The following is a 16,988-nucleotide window of genomic DNA, read 5'->3' on the forward strand; positions in this document are numbered from 1 at the left end:
ACGGTTTTCATCTGGGAAAATTTGGAGAGTATGGTTATCTCATTTTGGTTTCACTGGCAAACAGAGCGAATACCTAGCCTAGGACACTGTGCCTTTGTTTGCCATTATTTAATCGCGACCCAGCACTGATATGCTCTATACCAAGGTTTCTCAACTTTTCTAATGCTGCAACTCCTTAATACAGTTCCTCATGTTGTGGTGATCCCCAACCATAAAATTATTCTTGTTGCTACTCCACAACTCTAATTTTGCTACTGTTATTAATTGTAATGTAAATATCTGATGGAACCCCCGGTGGCGCAGTGGGTTAAAGCACTGAGTTGCTGAGCTTGTTGATCGAAAGGTCGCAGGTTCGATTCTGGGGAGCGGCGTGAGCTTCCGCTGTCAGCCCTAGCTTCTGCCAACCTAGCAGTTCGAAAACATGCAAATGTTAGTAGATCAATAGATACTGCTCCAGTGGGAAGGTAACAGCGCTCCATGCAGTCATGCCGGCCACATGACCATGGAGATGTCTACGGACAACGTTGGCTCTTCAGCTTAGAAATGGAGATGAGCACCAACTCCCAGAGTCAGACACAACTGGACATTAATGTCAGGGGAAAACCTTTACCTTTATTACTACAAAATAATCAGAAGGACAGAAACATTGACTGGGTAGTTGCCACAATTCCCAAGAACAAAAGCAACAACTACTGTAACCTCTTCCAAATTGGAGAGCCCCTCAATCTGTTTCCACTGCTTCACTTTACTGCGATTTGATATTGGTGCTTTGTTGCATATATATATTTAAGAACCTTGGGAAGTCCTTAGAACATGGTTTTATATAGTGACATATTTTAAAATCATCTTTGTGAACAGTTTTGATGAAGGAAGGCATACAAAAGATCTGAGCAATCTGACGAACGTGAAATTTGATAAGTTGTTGGTGAGACAAACTTAGAAAACTGGATCAGTGGAACGGAGCTTTCATGCTAAGATCCTGAACTGGAAATATTCTGTTCTCCAACGCTTGTGACAGCAACCAAAATCAAAAGCAGACGTATCAACATCGGCGTGGGATCATCTTGACTTGGTATTTCATGGGTAACCTGCTGATGCCACTCACAGTTGGTTCAAGGCTGATCTCATTATGAGGTACTGGTGAGCTGAGGGTGAAGGACTGCAGGATAGTGGTGAAGAAGAGGAAGAGCTCCATGCGGGCCAGTCCTTCGCCCAGGCAGGCCCGCTTCCCTGCCAAGAGAAGGCAAAAATAGTAGAACCAGATGGAAATGGGTGGAGGAGTACTCTGACAAACATAATCCTTGCAGTCACTCAGAAAGTCTTTCCCTTTTACCAAGGCCTGCACAATCAGTGACCTTCCAGGTGTTTTGGACTTTAGCTCCCAGAATTTTGACCATTGGACAAGCTGGCTAGGGCTTTTGGGAGTTGGAGTCCCAAACAACTAGAGGTCCATAGGTTTTGCAGGCCTGCTCAAACCTGTTGGACAAGTCTTGATTTCTCTACTGGAAGTGCTAGGTTACGATCATAGAATGACAGAAAGATGTAGAAATGTGAAATTTGGGAAGACGTTACTGTATATACTTAAATATGGTATAAGCATAGTTTTTCAGCCCCATTTTTTAGGTTGAAAAAGCTCCCCTCGGCTTATACTCAATAAGTATAAGTATAAGCTTATACTCAGCTTATACTTATTTATTATTTTATTCTGTTATTAGTATTATTTTTATTATATTTTAAAACATTTATCTGTTTATTATTATGATTACATTATGATTACATTTGCATTATTTGACTCTTTTATTTTTATTACATTTATTATTTTACTCTACTATTATTACATTTATTATTATTTATTATTATTATTACATTTATTATTTTATTCTACTATTATTATTACATGTATTATTTTACTCTATTATTACTATTACATTTATTTTTATTTATTTTTATTATTACATTTATAATTTTACTCTATTATTATTACATTTACTTTACTTTATTTTATTCTATTATTTTTATTGTATTACATTAATTATTTTACTCTATTATTTTTATTTTACTATATTTATTATTCTACTCTATTATTACATTTATTATTTTTATTTATTTATTTTTGTTATTATTGCATTTATTGGGTCGTTGTAGGTTTTTTCGGGCTATATGGCCATGGTCTAGAGGCATTCTCTCCTGACGTTTCGCCTGCATCTATGGCAAGCATCCTCAGAGGTACCTTTGAGGATGCTTGCCATAGATGCAGGTGAAACGTCAGGAGAGAATGCCTCTAGACCATGGCCATATAGCCCGAAAAAACCTACAATGACCCAGTGATTCCGGCCATGAAAGCCTTCAACAATACATTACATTTATTATTTTACACTATTATTACATTTATTATTTTACTATATTTATTATTATTTTTATGACATTTATTATTTTACTCTATTATTATTATATTTATTGTTTCACTCTCTTTATTATTATTGGAAGGATATGGAAGCACATTTACATTGAAGAAGGTTCAATAATGGTTTAATCAGAGTTGGACAGTCTTATCTTAAATTACAGTTTTATGTAAATATTCAAAAACATTTATCCTACGGATGCCTCAATTAATGTAATTTTATTGGAATCTATTTTTATTTTGAAATTTACCAGTAGCTACTACATTTCTCACCCTTGGCTTATACTTGAGTCAATATGTTTTCCCAGTATTTTGGGGTAAAATTAGGTGCCTTGGATTATATTCGGCTTCGCTTACACTCGAGTATATATGGTAGATGGAGACCACTTGAGAGCAATGGCTTGAACAGAGATGGGGGAAGTTACTTCTTTAACTGAAACATGACAGATAGGACAGGAAACTAAGTAAAGAGGAGGGGAGAGGAAAGGTCATTTATTCCGGCATAAATAGGGATTGCACCAGTATTTGTCAGATGTTGCGGAAGAAGGTATTCCTTGTGTATCGGCTTCCCATAGCTGCATAAAGTCAATTGGATACTGGACACACCCAACTTTTTCCAATCAAAATGATGGTTTGTGGGCATTCCCAGAACAGCTTTTACTTCTAGATATAAGGACAATAGACCCTCCACTTTCACAGGGATTAGGGGTGCAGGACCCCCATGAAAGTGGAAAATCAGTGATTTTTAAAAAATAACAAAACAAACAAGAATATACATCTCTAGGATTCTGGAAGTTGACTATAGAATTGTACTGGGACTGTGGCGCAGCTGGCTGGGAGTCAGCTGCATTAAGATCACCACTGACCAAAAGGTCATGAGTTCGAAGCCAGCCATGGTCAGAGTGAGCTTCCAACCAATTTGTGTAGCTTGCTGTTGACCTTTGCAGCCTGAAAGACAGTTGTATCTGTCAAGTAGGAAATTTAGGTACCGCTTATGCGGGGAGGTTAATTTAACTAATTTATGAGGCCATAAAAATCTCCAGCAAGCATGCAAAGAATGAGGAAGTACTTCATCAATGTCAAAAATGGATGGTGAAGAGACAGCTCCCCTGGTGGCCAGAATACCCTCATGAAAAGCTGGAATGTTAAATAGCCTCTGAGTGTCTGTCTATATATGTTGTGTGTCTATGGCATTGAATGTTTGCCATAAATATGTACATTGTAATCCGCCCTGAGTCCCCTGCGAGGTGAGGAGAACAGAATATAAATACTGCAAATAAATAAATAAATAATATTGGAGAACCTATAAATGCTTAGAAAAGTAATTTTCTCTAGGAATGTCTAAGTCCACCACCACACTTCTATAGTCAACATCTGTCTATTTGTCTATTTTCTTTCAGTCAGGTTGGAAGATGACAGATCTAAGTAAGTGATCAAGAAAAGAGAGCCACGTTTCTGTAGTCTTGGGCTTTTTAGAGGAGCCTCAGAATTCACCAAGTGGGGTCCTTCACAGCACACAGAAAAAGCTTTAGATTCTTGTAAAACCAGCTCATCCAGCAACTGTTGGAAACCACAGTTATGAAGATTGCTTAACAGGACAACAACTTTGCCTAGCCTCACCACTCACTCCCAAACTTACCCACTGAGAAAGGCATAAAAGCCTCTAATTTCTTAAAGCAACCATGACTGTCCAGGAATCTCCCGGGGTCAAATTCTTCTGGGTTGGCATGATGCTGTTGGTCATAATGTACAGTGTTGAGCAGGGGATAGACATAGGTCCCCTGGAAGAGGAGAAGAGGGAAAGGAGAAAAGATGAGACCAATAGTTGGAGATGAGCAAACCAGGAAAAGTGGATCTGAGCTTTTGTGGAGTTTGCATGAGTGTCATGAAACCTCTCCTTTCTCCCTTCTCAAAGTTGGAAAAGGCATATCTCACAACGTCCCATGTTTGCCTTACCTTGGGGATGACATATCCCCTGAACTGGGTGTCTCGGGTAACAGAATGGGGCAGGCTCATGGGTAGCACATCGCCAAACCTCTGGATCTCATGCAGCACAGCCTCAGTGTATGGCATTTTATTCCTGTCCTGAGCATTTGGGTTCCGATCTTGCCCAATCACTCGGTCGATTTCCTCGTGGACTTTTTCTGCAGGTAGGGATGACAACTATTAAGCATCTTCCCAAAGTCAATAGAGAATATGGTTTCAGTTTTCTCTGGGAGCCCTTTCCTTGAATTTAGTGGACTGAGTTAAGGCAAGTCAAGTCTGGAAAATTTATTTTATGTTGAAAATGAGGATGTGGCATTGCTTGAACCTCTTCACTTTTAGGATCCGCCAAGCAGAAAGTAACAGCCAGGTGGGCAGAGATATGAAGGGCCAAAGAACTGGTAGAACATATTTGTTCCCAGAGAATGCAATCAGGTTCTCAGATTTCAAAGCCCGGCTGTGAATCTCTAGATAGATCCCTCCTCTCCAATAGGTAAAGGTTTCCCCTGACATTGTGTGTGTATGTATGTATGTATGTATGTATGTATGTATGCATGCATGCATGCATGCATGTATGCATGTATGTATTTCCCCCCATATTTGTTAGACTTTCTTGCTGGCATCCTATTGAGTAGGTACAAATACACAAGTCAGACTCACACATAATTATGTTTATGATAATGGCACCGTAGCCATTGTAGGGGCACGAGTTCAACTAGCACTCCAAATGCATAAGCTTAGGCGTCTCCTCAAAGGCTCCGTGTAAGTTGGATTCTTACTACAAAGGCTTTTATTGCGGGCCAAAGCAATAAGGTGACAGTAGTGCCCACTGCACAAAAGTTCAGTTGCACCCTGAAATGGGGTTGCACAGCTTTTTATCACTTTCACAGAAAATTGAAAACACATTCTCATTGGTGTTCAAAGATCAATCATTTCATTGGTCTAGGCTGGCTATACAGATGTTCATTGGATTTCTATAGTTTCAGAGTAAGGTGTTATCTGTATGCAGATGACATCCAAATCTGTCACTCCCTCCCACCTGTTAGTAAGAAGGCTGTTCAGGCCTTGAACCGGTGCTTGGCTGCTGTGTCAAACTGGATGAGGGCTAACAAACTGAAATTGAATCCAGACAAGACAGAGGTTCTCCTGGCCAGTCGCAAGGCCGAACAGGGCATAGGGTTACAGCCTGTGTTGGATGGGGTTACACTCCCCCTGAAGACGCAGGTTCGCAGCTTGGGAGTGATCCTGGATTCATCGCTGAGCCTGGAACCCCAGGTTTCAGCGGAGGCCAGGGGAGCTTTTGCACAGTTAAAACTCGTGCACCAGCTGCGCCCGTACCTTGGGAAGTCTGATCTGGCCACGGTCGTCCATGCTCTGGTTACATCCTGAATAGATTACTACAATGCACTCTACGTGGGGCTGCCTTTGAAGATGGTTCGGAAACTTCAGCTAGTCCAATGGGCAGCAGCCAGATTACTAACTGGGGCGCCATACAGGGAGCATACCACCCCCCTGTTGTGCCAGCTCCACTGGCTGCCAGTCCATCTTCGAGCCCAATTCAAAGTGCTGGTTTTGACCTATAAAGCTCTATACGGTTCTGGCCCAGCTTACTTGTCCGAACACATCCACCCCTATGTCCCATCTCATAATCTAAGATCATCCAGGGAGGCCCTGCTCTCGCTCCCGTCAATTGCGCAAATTCGTCTGGCGGGGACAAGAGACAGGGCCTTCTCGGCGGTAGCCCCTCGCCTATGGAAAACACTCCCAAATGAGGTAAGATCTGCTCCCTCCCTCCCTCCTGGCTTTCAGAAAGAAATTAAAATCATTGCTTTGGGACCAGGCCTTTGGACAGTAGATGTTTGTAGAGTTTAAAGGACATGGACTAGAATGACAATACTAGTGTATTAAATATAGGAACATGGAACAACGGATTATGAGATTGGATCTTGATTCTACCTATGAGATGCTAATCAGATGTTATAGTTATGTTTAACTGATTGTTTATTATATCATTGTTTTTAACTGTTTTTAAACTCTTTTTATGATGTTGAGCATTGAATTTTGCTATTGTTAACCGCTTCTGCTGGCAATTGTATTATTATTATTATTATTATTATTATTATTATTATTATTATTTAAAACATTTATATTCTGCCCTTCTCACCCCGAAGGGAGCAAAGCAGGGCGGAGCAAAGCATATACACGGCACATTCAATTCCGGGACACAAATTCACATACAATACATAAACATTAAAAAACATTTATCAAAATATTAAAATACACCATTTACAACTGTCCTAGCCATCTGCATCAAATCCAATTGCCCCTGTCATCTTTCCCACTGCCGTCTCATTGCCCTGTCCCAAAAGCTTGGCCCCACAGCCAAGTTTTTACCATCCTTCTAAAGGACAGGAGGGAGGGGGCCGACCTGATCTCACCAGGAAGGGAGTTCCATAGCCGGGGAGCAATCACCGAGAAGGCCCTGTCTCTCGTCCTCACCAATCGTGCATGTGACAATGGTGGGACGGAAAGCAGGGCCTCCCTGGAGGATCTTAATCTCCGTGATGGTTCATAGGGGGAGATGCGTTTGGACAGGTAATTTGGGCCAGGGCCATTTAGGGCTTTATAGGCCAAAGCCAGCACTTTGAATTGTGCCCACTAGGATGTTGTTTCTAGCTTGCTCTGCCAGAAATCTGTGATACAACTATCAGAAGAAAAAGTTCATATGACAGACTGGTGATGGCAGGGGGTTGGAAAGGTCAATCCTGCTGTGCCTGATCACCAACAGAACAGATTTCCATTGCTTGGTATTGCTGGTTTGTTAAGGCAGGTTTTGGGAATCAGTTAAGAAGGGGGAAAGTAATCCCACTGAAGTTGTTATCGACCCTCCTTCTCCCCTTACCTTGTATCTGTGGATGCTTCATCAGCAGGAGGAAACCATATCTCAGGGTGGTACTGATTGTCTCTGTCCCAGCAAAGAATAAATTGAAAGTATTCATGACCAAATTGTCCATGGTAAATGCAGTATTTGGGTCATGTTTTTCCTAGGAAGAATCAAAGCAAAGGTGAGAGAGGGAGAGCTTGCATATTGCTTATGGTAGATGACAGAGAGGGTGGTCATTCTGTGAAGCTGGATTATTATCAATAGCACAACTGGAGCAAGTGCAAGTGAGGAATGGCTTGAAGACAGACAGACAACAAAATTGCCAATTTTCAAGAATTCTATCAATACAAGGTTTTCTCCTCTTTCTGACAGAGGGATAGCAAGGAGGCAGTTTTGGGTAACTCTGGTGATAGGAGGTTGTTGTGCTATGTAAGGAGGTATACAATGCTTCCTTGTGCAAGTTTTTCCTTGTTTTTCACAACCCAACACCAGGTTGGCACAGCTCCCCTCCCAACCCCCCATGACTACAATGACCACTGGAAAATTCCCATGGAAAAGCTTCTGAAACATCTGGAAAGCAGTCAGCTGTTCTCCCTGTTAGAACATTGGTTTAAATGCAATGAAATATTGTAATAATGTATTGTCGAAGGCTTTCATGGCCGGAATCACTGGGTTGTTGTAGGTTTTTTTGGGCTATATGACCATGTTCTAGAGGCATTCTCTCCTGACGATTCGCCTGCATCTATGGTAAGTATCCTCAGAGGTAGTGAGGTCTGTTGGAACTAGGAAAGTGGGTTTATATAGCTGTGGAATGACTAGGGAGGGACAAAGAACTCTTGTCTGTTGGAGCTAGGTGTGAATGTTTCAACTGACCATCTTGATTAGCATTTGATGGCCTAGCAGAGGCTGGGACAATCTTTTGCTGAGAGGCGATTAGATGTCCTTGTTTGTTTCCTCTCTGTTGTTTTGCTGTTGTAATTTTAGAATTTTTTAATATATTATATTATATTATATTATATTATTATATTATTTGAGAACACAGAAATGCTGGACCATTCTAACAACCACCATGTCAGACTACAAAGAGAAGCCATTGAAATCCACAAGCATGTGGACAATTTCAACAGAAAGGGGGAAACCATGAAAATGAAATAAAACCTGGCTATTAGTATTAAAAAAACTCTAAAATTACAACTACAAAACAACAGAGAGGAAACAATCAAGGACATCTAATCACCTCTCAACAAAAGATTGCTCCAGGCATTGCCAGACCATCAAATGCTAATCAAGGTGGTCAGTTGAAACATTCACACCTAGCTCCAACAGACAAGAGTTCTTTGTCCCACCCTGGTCATTCCACAGATATATAAACCCACTTTCCTAGTTCCAACAGACCTAACTACCTTGAGGGTGCTTGCCATAGATGCAGGCGAAATGTCAGGAGAGAATGCCTTTAGAACATGTCCATATAGCCCAGAAAAAACCTACAACAACCAAATATTGTAATAGTGTGGTGTAGCAATGCAATGTAAAACTTAAATGTATAGAGCTGTGCTTGATTCCTAGAGCATAATTTTGGAGTGTTCTGGTAGCTTGTTTACATTCCACAGAATCAGATTGCCATGTGGTTTCAGCTTCCAGTGATGTACAGCTAGCAAACAGATGTGTTTTATTCTGCTCCTGTAAATAGTTTGTAGTTTTTAGTATTTGAAATAAAAGATAAGAGCTGTTCCAGGCTTTGGAGCTGACTGAAGTAGCACGCTTCATTATTTGCTTTTGTTCCTTTGAGTGGACGCACAGAGGTCAATGAATCAACACTCTGCTCATTGTCATTGCTTCCAATGATGCCAGCAAATTGGTTTGCTCTATCCATATAAACAGTCTGTCCGCCATTACCTGCTCCATCTTTGCTAAGAAGCAGTCAATAAAATTCTGGGGGGCTGAGGGATCCAACGAGGCTTGCTGCATCTTGATCCTCTCCATAATGAAGGTGATAATTTCCCGAGAGCATTTGCTTCCTGTGTGGTGAGGTCCGGGCAACTTCTCCAAGAACTCTGGGAACATGTTGTAGAGCTGTATTTTTGAAGGAACGGGAATAGGAGGGAAGAGAAATTAGTTTTGTGAGCACACTGGGTTTTCTTGCCCAGGTGTAACTTCAGAGTCTCCAAATTGCCTGGAAACTATACCCTTTGTCTTCAAAAGCAGTGTACTTTGCATGTATTCCAGGGATGCCCTGTTACAATCAATAAAGTCATGGTGGACTCTTACAAACCTGGGCCAGAATTCACTTAGGGACTTACATCATTGTAAGTGGACCTACATTTGGAAGAAATAAACACGAGCAGGTTTGCAGTATTCAATATTCAGCTGGACTGCTGTAATATTATGATTTGGAGAGCTAGCAAAGTGATTAATGTGCATTGGGACTGATGCAAAACAGGACATGATGCAGATCAGGACCAATGCTCAATGAGATTTCAATGTTCTTCAGGACACTTGCTGACAAGTGACAATATGCATTAGTAAATCCTAATAGGAGCCCCTGGTGGTGCAATGGGTTAAACCAGGGGTCCTCAAACTTTTTAAACAGAGGGCCAGGTCACAGTCCCTCAAACTGTTGGCGGGCCGGATTATAGTTCGGGAAAAAATGAATGAATTCCTATGCACACTGCACTTAGCTTATTTGTAGTGCAAAAACTTTTAAAAACAATACAATAATAAAAATTGAGAACAATTTTAACAAATATAAATTTATTAGTATTTCAGTGGAAAGTGTGGGCCTGCTTTTGGCTGATGAGATAGGATTGTTGTTATTATTGTGTGCTTTCAAGTAGTTTCATACTTAGGTTGACCCTGAGTGAGGGCCGCGTAAATGACCTTGGAGGGCCGCATCCGGCCCCCGGGCCTTAGTTTGAGGACCCCAGGGTTAAACCCTTGTGCCGGCAGGACTGAAGGTCGGGGGTTTGAATCTGGGGAGTGGGGTGAGCTTCTGTCTGTCAGTTCCAGTTTCTCATGTGGGAACATGAGAGAAGCCTAAAAACATCTGGGCATCCCCTGGGCAACGTCCTTGCAGAAAGCCAATTTTCTCACCCCAGAAGCGACTTCCAGTTTCTCAAGTAGATCCTAATATGCTTCCAGATACTTTTGTCAGTGTGTTGTGTTACCCATCTTCACAATTCATGAATGTAGACCAAAAATGCAGGGTTCTGACCACACAATACCTCCCAATTCAATTTCAGGGGCAACTAGATTTGGCACAAATCAGAGGAACAACTTTGGAAAGAGATTGATAGTGCTGAACTGGATCTGTCACACCTTCATAATTTTAGACTTCAGCTGCCAGAAGCCTGGCTAACAGTCAAGGATCCTTGGGTGTTAAAATTCCAAATATCTGGAAAACCAGTGGTTGAAGTCAACCTATATTTCAATATAAGGCTATGGAAGCAAGCTAGACTTCAAAGACAGAGAAGTGTTTCTCTCACCATGGCGGGTGGGGAGCTGGAGACTCGGAATCGTTTTGTTATTAGCTTGTTCAGTTGGATGAACTTTTTGTCGTGATACTCAAACCGATTTCCAAAGACAATGGAGCAGATGACATTGGAGACGGCATGGCTGAGGATGAAGATGGGGTCAAAGGGCATCCCTAAGTAGCAAGAAGAAAAGATGAAAACCTGTCAACTTTCACGGGTCATTCCTAGGAGTCCCCAAAGATGTCTTGAAAATAATGTCGGGGGGGGGGGGGGGGAAGAAGGGAAGTTTGTAGCAAAACAAACCATGCATTTTGCCGAATTCTTGCACCAGGTACTGGGCTTCTTCCTGGATTCGTTCCTCGATGGATCGTTTCCCCATCCCAAAGTTTCTTAAGGTGCTAAGAGTGAACCGACGGAGCTGCCTCCACCGCTCCCCATTAGAAAACACAACCCCTGGAAAAGAGAACATGAAATGACGATTTGAAAAGTGGGACTTCAAGAAAAGGGAGGGAGAGATCATCGAAGGCTTTCATGACCAGAATCACTGGGTTATTGCAGGTTTTTCGGACTGTAGGGCCATGTTCTAGAAGCATACTCTCCTGACGTTTCACCTACATCTATGGCAGGCATCCTCACAACCTCTGAGGATGCCTGCCATAGATGCAGGTGAAAAGTCAGAATGCTTCTAGAACATGGCCATATAGCCTAAAAAGTCTACAACAACTGAGGAAGAGATCAATCATGCACACTGTTGAGCATAGATTCAATAGATTGGGAACAAATACTACTGAATACACTATGTGTGTGTGCCTTTAAGTTACCTGTTGACCTATGGCAACTCCATGAATTGCATAGTGGTTTCTTAATCAAGTGATACGCAAGTGGTAATCTTGCCATTTTAATTATCTTGGAAACTAATTAAGGTCGGTCCTGTAGTACTTGGATGGGAGCCCACCAATGAATATCAAGTGATCTAGAATATATTTCAGGCTAAGCTGGCACCTTTCCATCTCAGGATAGCCTGCCATTTGTTGTTGTTTGTTTGTTCAGCCGCTTCCAACTCTTCGTGACCTCATGGACCAGGCCACTCCAGAGCTCCCTGTCGGCCATCACCACCCCCAGCTTCTTCAGAGTCAAGCCAGTCACTTCAAGGATACCATCCATCCATCTTGCCCTTGGTCATTCCCTCTTCCTTTTTCCTTCCATTTTCCCCAGCATAATTGTCTTCTCTAAGCTTTCCTGTCTTCTCAATATGTGCCCAAAGTACTTCATCTTTGCCTGCAATACGCACACTATATCTCAGCTCCTCACCATGTTTGTTGAAATCCTTGGAAAAAGCTGGCACTTGTCCACGTCCACTGAACTCCTCCGCCTGGTCCACTAAGGCCTCCTTCACTGCTTTGTAGCCACACAAGATGACAACTGGATGCATTCCCAGGTACATAGTAAATACTGGACCATACACTTCACTCATCTGCCAAGAAAAACCCATAAAGTTAAGAATGGCAAAGCAGGGATGCTGTGCCTCTTCCCCACTGTTATGTGAAGCCTAATCATTCATTGTATTTTCTTTGAAGGAGGAATGTGTCTACTATTATGTTTAATAATTCCTAAACTGTCTGGACACTATGCATTTCCTCTTACCCTAATACACAAGCCCGCCCTCTCTCCAGCTACAAGACTTCATTCAGCTAGCAGACAAGTGAAGCCCCTCAGCTGGAATTTATTTTCACTGTATAATAGTCACCACCACGTAATAGTCGCACTGAATTTTTCTGCCAAATATGGGGGAAAGTACGACTATTATGTGGCGAAACATGATATCTTTCTGAGATGTATCCATATGGGTCTGGGGACAGCACATAAACGTGTCTAGATTGTCTCACCCATCCCATTGCTGGCCTATCACCTCATCTGAGTGTTTCCAGTTATGATCTTCACCAGCCACAGAGCTTTCTATGTTTGATCATCACCTGTTATGTCTGCTGATGTCATCATGGGGTGCTTATGGGATCAACAAGAAAAGGGGTAGAGTGATGCCCTCCTTCTGGCCAATCATGTGGGCACTCTCTTTTGACATGACCATGATGACCAGGTTCTCAGATGGAGCTTCATGGAGATTAGGTGTGGTAATAGTGGCAACATGGGAGATAATCCAGGTTGAGCAGCATACAATGGTGGCAGCGTGCATGTGGACAATGGCTCAGACCAAATTGGACCTGATTCAGCTGTCCAGGTGGCAGAAACACTGGAAGAAGCTCTGTGGGTTCCTGCAAACTCTGAAGTATCCCTCAGCTTTACTTAGTGTGGAGCAAAGCTGATATTAGGGCAAAAATAAAAAAAACAACAACCTCTGAAGCAGTGGTTCTCAACCTGGGGTCCCCAGATGTTTTTGGCCTTCAACTCCCAGAAATCCTAACAGCTGGTGAACTGGCTGGGATTTCTGGGAGTTGTGGGCCAAAACAACTGGGGACCCACAGGTTGAGAACCACTGTTCTGAAGACTTACAGTACACCATCACCATGAAGATTGTCAGTACTAGATTCAGGGTGAGAACAAGATCTTCCTCATATTTATGAGAAGTCTTAGGTCTACTTCTAAGTCCGCCAAAGAAGGAAGACAAGTGAATTGAGACTCACCTTAACCAGGGACTTCATGATATCCTTTCGGTCCAGTTGGAAAAAATTTCCCAGGATGGGGAGTGGGGTGGGTCCAGGGGGCAGGAGCCCTTTGCCCCTTTGCTGCTTCCATGTCAGGACAATAAGGAGACAGCAGACACAAAGGAGCAGCAGCAGAAACCCTGAAACCATCTCCATGTGGGCAGAGTTCTCTGGGCTCTTGCGATGGGCTCAAAAACTGTGCTGGATTTATAACAGCTGGAGGGAGGGATTTCACTCAATTCAGTGCTTATCACTGCCCATTCCACCCATGACTTTCTAATCCAATTAGGAGGACACCTCCACATTTAGGAGAAATAAGTTAATTCCCCATCTTATTATGTGGAACAATGTAGCCATACAAAGTTCATTATTAACTGATCATTTCAGACACTGCTAAGGAGGGAAAAGAGGAGATAACCATTATCTGCAGGAGAAGAATGGAAAATGCAGCAAAATGTTGCAACACAAACCATTACATGAAAGATAGTTTTGCTTTTTCATTGTCTATACTGTTGGGACAATGGTGTTCTCCTTCAACAACACTGAGTGAAACGTAAGGTACTCATTTCTGCCCTGGGTAAAAGTTGGGCAAGAGAAATGTGAAAAGAGAAAAAATAAATTGGGATATTGTGAAATTGATTAAAAAGCAGGGCAATTGATGATTAACCAGGACTATCCCATCTAGGTCAGGATGGCTGAATGATGTGAGAACCTTTCCTCTCAAAAAGAGTGAACAAAAATAGAAAATGATGAGCAACAAAGAACAAAAGTTACCAGGTTGTCCCCCCCCCCCCCGTATCAGGAGTGATTTGAGAAACTGCAAGTTGCTTCTGGTGTGAGAGAGAATTGGCTATCTGCAAGGACATAGCCCAGGGGGCACCTGGATGCTTTGATTTTTTATCATCCTTGTGGGAGCCTTCTCTCATGTCCCTGCATGGGGAGCTGGAGCTGACAGAGGGAGCTCAACCGTGCTGTCTCTGAATTTGAACCTCCGACCTGTCAGTTGTTGGTTAAACACAGAGAAGTCAACATAAGGATGGATATAAAGGCCCATGGCTTGATGGCTCTGCTTGGGGGTTTGCAGGTGCCTGAAGGTTTCTGATAGGTAAGTTCACCTATAATCCAAGAGCATTCTGAACTCCACCAACAATGGAATTGAACCAAACTTAGCACACAGAACTCCCATGACCAACAGAAAATACTGGGTTTGGTGGGCATTGACCTTGAGTTTTGGAATTGTAGTTCACCTCCACCCAAAGAACACTGTGGACTCAAAAAATGATGGATCTGGATCAAACTTGACAGGAATACTCAATATGCCCAAATGTGACCACTGGTGGAGTTTGGAAAAAATAGACCTGACATTTGGGAATTGTAGTTGCTGGGATTTATAGTTCACCTACAATCAAAGAGCATTCTATACCACATCAAAGATAGAATTGACCTTGTATTTTGGAGTTGTAGTTCACCTCCACCCAGAGAACACTGTGGACTCAAAAAATGATGGATCTGGACCAAATTTGACAGGAATACTCAATACGAAAAAAATGTGAACACAGATGGAGTTTGAGGGAAATAGATCTTGACATTTGGGAGTTGTAGTTACTAGGATGTATAGTTCACCTACTATCAAGTAGCATTCTGAACCCGACCAACGATTGCACTGGGCCAAACATCCCACACAGAAAATACTGTGTTTTCTGGTGGTCTTTGATGACCCTTTTGACACCCCCCTGGTGACCCCCCCCCCCCCCCCCCGTGGCCTTGACTTTCCAGGTTGAGAAATGTTGCTTTAAGGCCATCCAGTCCAACTCCCTTCACCAGGGCAAGAAAACATAATCAAAGCCCTCCTGACAAAGGGCCAACCAGCCATTCACACATACACACACATGTATATGACAGATGCAGTATCAAAGATTTGAAATGGACCCCTAAAGAAGGACAATGATACGTTGCCTGTTCCAGAGTAGGTAAACCAGACAATCTCCACATCAACACTAGCAAAGAAACAGCAGGAAATACTGTTCACCCACAAGCATAAAGACATTACATATATTAGAAACCAACACTTTCTCATTACTTTTTTTTCCAGATCACCAGGCTGGGCCACAGCAACAGGAAGGAAGGAGAGAAGAAAGGAGGGAGGAAAAAAGGGAAGGAATGAAGAGGGAAAGAGGGAAGGAAGGAAAGAAAGAGAGAGGGAAGGAAGGAAGGAAGGAATCAAGGAAGGGAGGAGAGAAGGAAGGAAAGACAGAGGTACAGAAGGAAGGAGGAAGAGAAAGTAGAAAGGAAAGAAAAAGGGGAGGGAAGGCAGGAAAGAGGTAAAAAAGGAAGGAAGGAGAAAAGGAAATAAAAAGTGAAAGAAGGAAGGAAACGGGGAGGGAAGAAAGGAGACAAAGGAAGAAATAGAGAAAGGAGGAGGGAATGAAGGAAAGAGAAAAGGAAGGATGAAACCAAAGAGCGAAAGAAGGAAAGAAAGAAAGAAAGAGGTAGAGAAGGAAGAGAAGAGAGAAAGGGGAAGGGGAAGAAAAAGGGGGAAGGAATAGGTAGGTACCTCTCTTTCATAATAGTCCAGATATCTACCTCTACTTTGAAAAGTCTTACTATAGGCCACAGCAATGTGTGGCAGGGTACAGCTTCTTCCTCCTCTTCCTCTTCTTCCTCTTCTTCTTCTTCTTCCTCTTCTTCTTCTTCTTCTTCTTCTTCTTCTTCTTCTTCTTCTTAATATCACAACAAGATTAGTACACAGCAAACAAGATCACTATGCTGGTTGTTGTATTGGATCACATTTTGGACACTTCCCAAGTGTCTAGGACTGTGTGATGTATCGGCGAATAATGCGTGCAGATCCCAGTAAGGTGGCCTTTTGCAGCTGGCAGATGGTAATTTTGTCAGCATTGATTGTGTTTAAGTGCAGGTCAAGTTTTTTAGGCACTGCACCCAGTGTACCGATCACCACTGGGACCACCTTGACTGGCTTGTGCCAGAGTCTTTGCAGTTTGATCTTTAAATCCTCATTTCATGTCAGCTTTTCCAGTTGTTTCTCTGCAATCCTGCTGTTGCCTGGGATTGCAATATCAATGATTCATACTTGGTTTTTTAACATGATAGTGAGGTCAGGATTATTGTGCTCCAAAATTAATAATAATAATAATAAAATTTTATTTGTACCCCGCTACCATCTCTCCAAGGGACTCGGTGCGGCTTACATGAGGTCAAGCCCACAATAAATCAGTAAAAACAATAACAACAGTAATACAAAACAATAAATAATACTCATAAACAGAAAATAAGCAGTAAACATTAACAATAACACAACAACGTTTAAAAACCTATGGCTGGGCCAGATGTAGTAATTAAAATTTTTAAAATAATGCTGAGCATGATCAGGTAAAATATAACTAGGATAGAATTTTCTGAGAGGAATAGGACGTGCAGACAATCCTAGATAAAGTGCATTTAGGGACATATTGCTTGGAGTTTCCTTATTCTGGGAAGGCACACTGGAACAACCACATTTTCAGGCTCCTCCTAAAGACTGCCAGAGTTGGGGCATGCCTGATGTACTTGGGGAGTGAATTCCAGAGTCG

General features: G+C 42.2%; 2 protein-coding genes across 2 annotated transcripts in view; one reads left to right on the forward strand and one right to left on the reverse strand.

The window, feature by feature from the left end:
• LOC137094912 (rho-related GTP-binding protein RhoU-like) overlaps positions 1–16,988 on the forward strand; it is a 277,821-nt gene that overhangs the window by 189,603 nt on the left and 71,230 nt on the right. The gene's annotated exons all lie outside the window — the stretch shown is intronic.
• On the reverse strand, positions 606–13,551 carry LOC137094910 (cytochrome P450 2G1-like). Its single transcript, XM_067460891.1, has 9 exons — positions 13,378–13,551; positions 12,050–12,212; positions 11,042–11,191; positions 10,751–10,911; positions 9,165–9,341; positions 7,287–7,428; positions 4,358–4,545; positions 4,041–4,182; positions 606–1,230 (listed from the first exon to the last, which is right to left on the reverse strand). The coding sequence occupies exons 1-9, from the start codon at positions 13,546–13,548 to the stop codon at positions 1,043–1,045; spliced, it is 1,482 nt and encodes a 493-aa protein (XP_067316992.1). The 5' UTR covers positions 13,549–13,551; the 3' UTR covers positions 606–1,042.

Source organism: Anolis sagrei, chromosome X (assembly GCF_037176765.1).
Source record: "Anolis sagrei isolate rAnoSag1 chromosome X, rAnoSag1.mat, whole genome shotgun sequence".
In the NCBI taxonomy this organism is placed as follows: domain Eukaryota; kingdom Metazoa; phylum Chordata; class Lepidosauria; order Squamata; family Dactyloidae; genus Anolis; species Anolis sagrei.

What these genes read in the sequence shown, in the direction of transcription:
- LOC137094910 (XM_067460891.1), bottom strand. Translation starts at nt 13,548, where the DNA reads ATGGTTTCAGGGTTTCTGCTGCTGCTCCTTTGTGTCTGCTGTCTCCTT. An exon ending in AGAATTCGGCAAAATGCATG is followed by an intron (nt 10,912 to 11,041) that starts GTTTGTTTTGCT and finishes CTTGCTACTTAG; the next exon opens with GGATGCCCTTTGACCCCATC. An exon ending in TTTTATGCCTTTCTCAGTGG is followed by an intron (nt 1,231 to 4,040) that starts GTAAGTTTGGGA and finishes TTCTCTTGGCAG; the next exon opens with GGAAGCGGGCCTGCCTGGGC.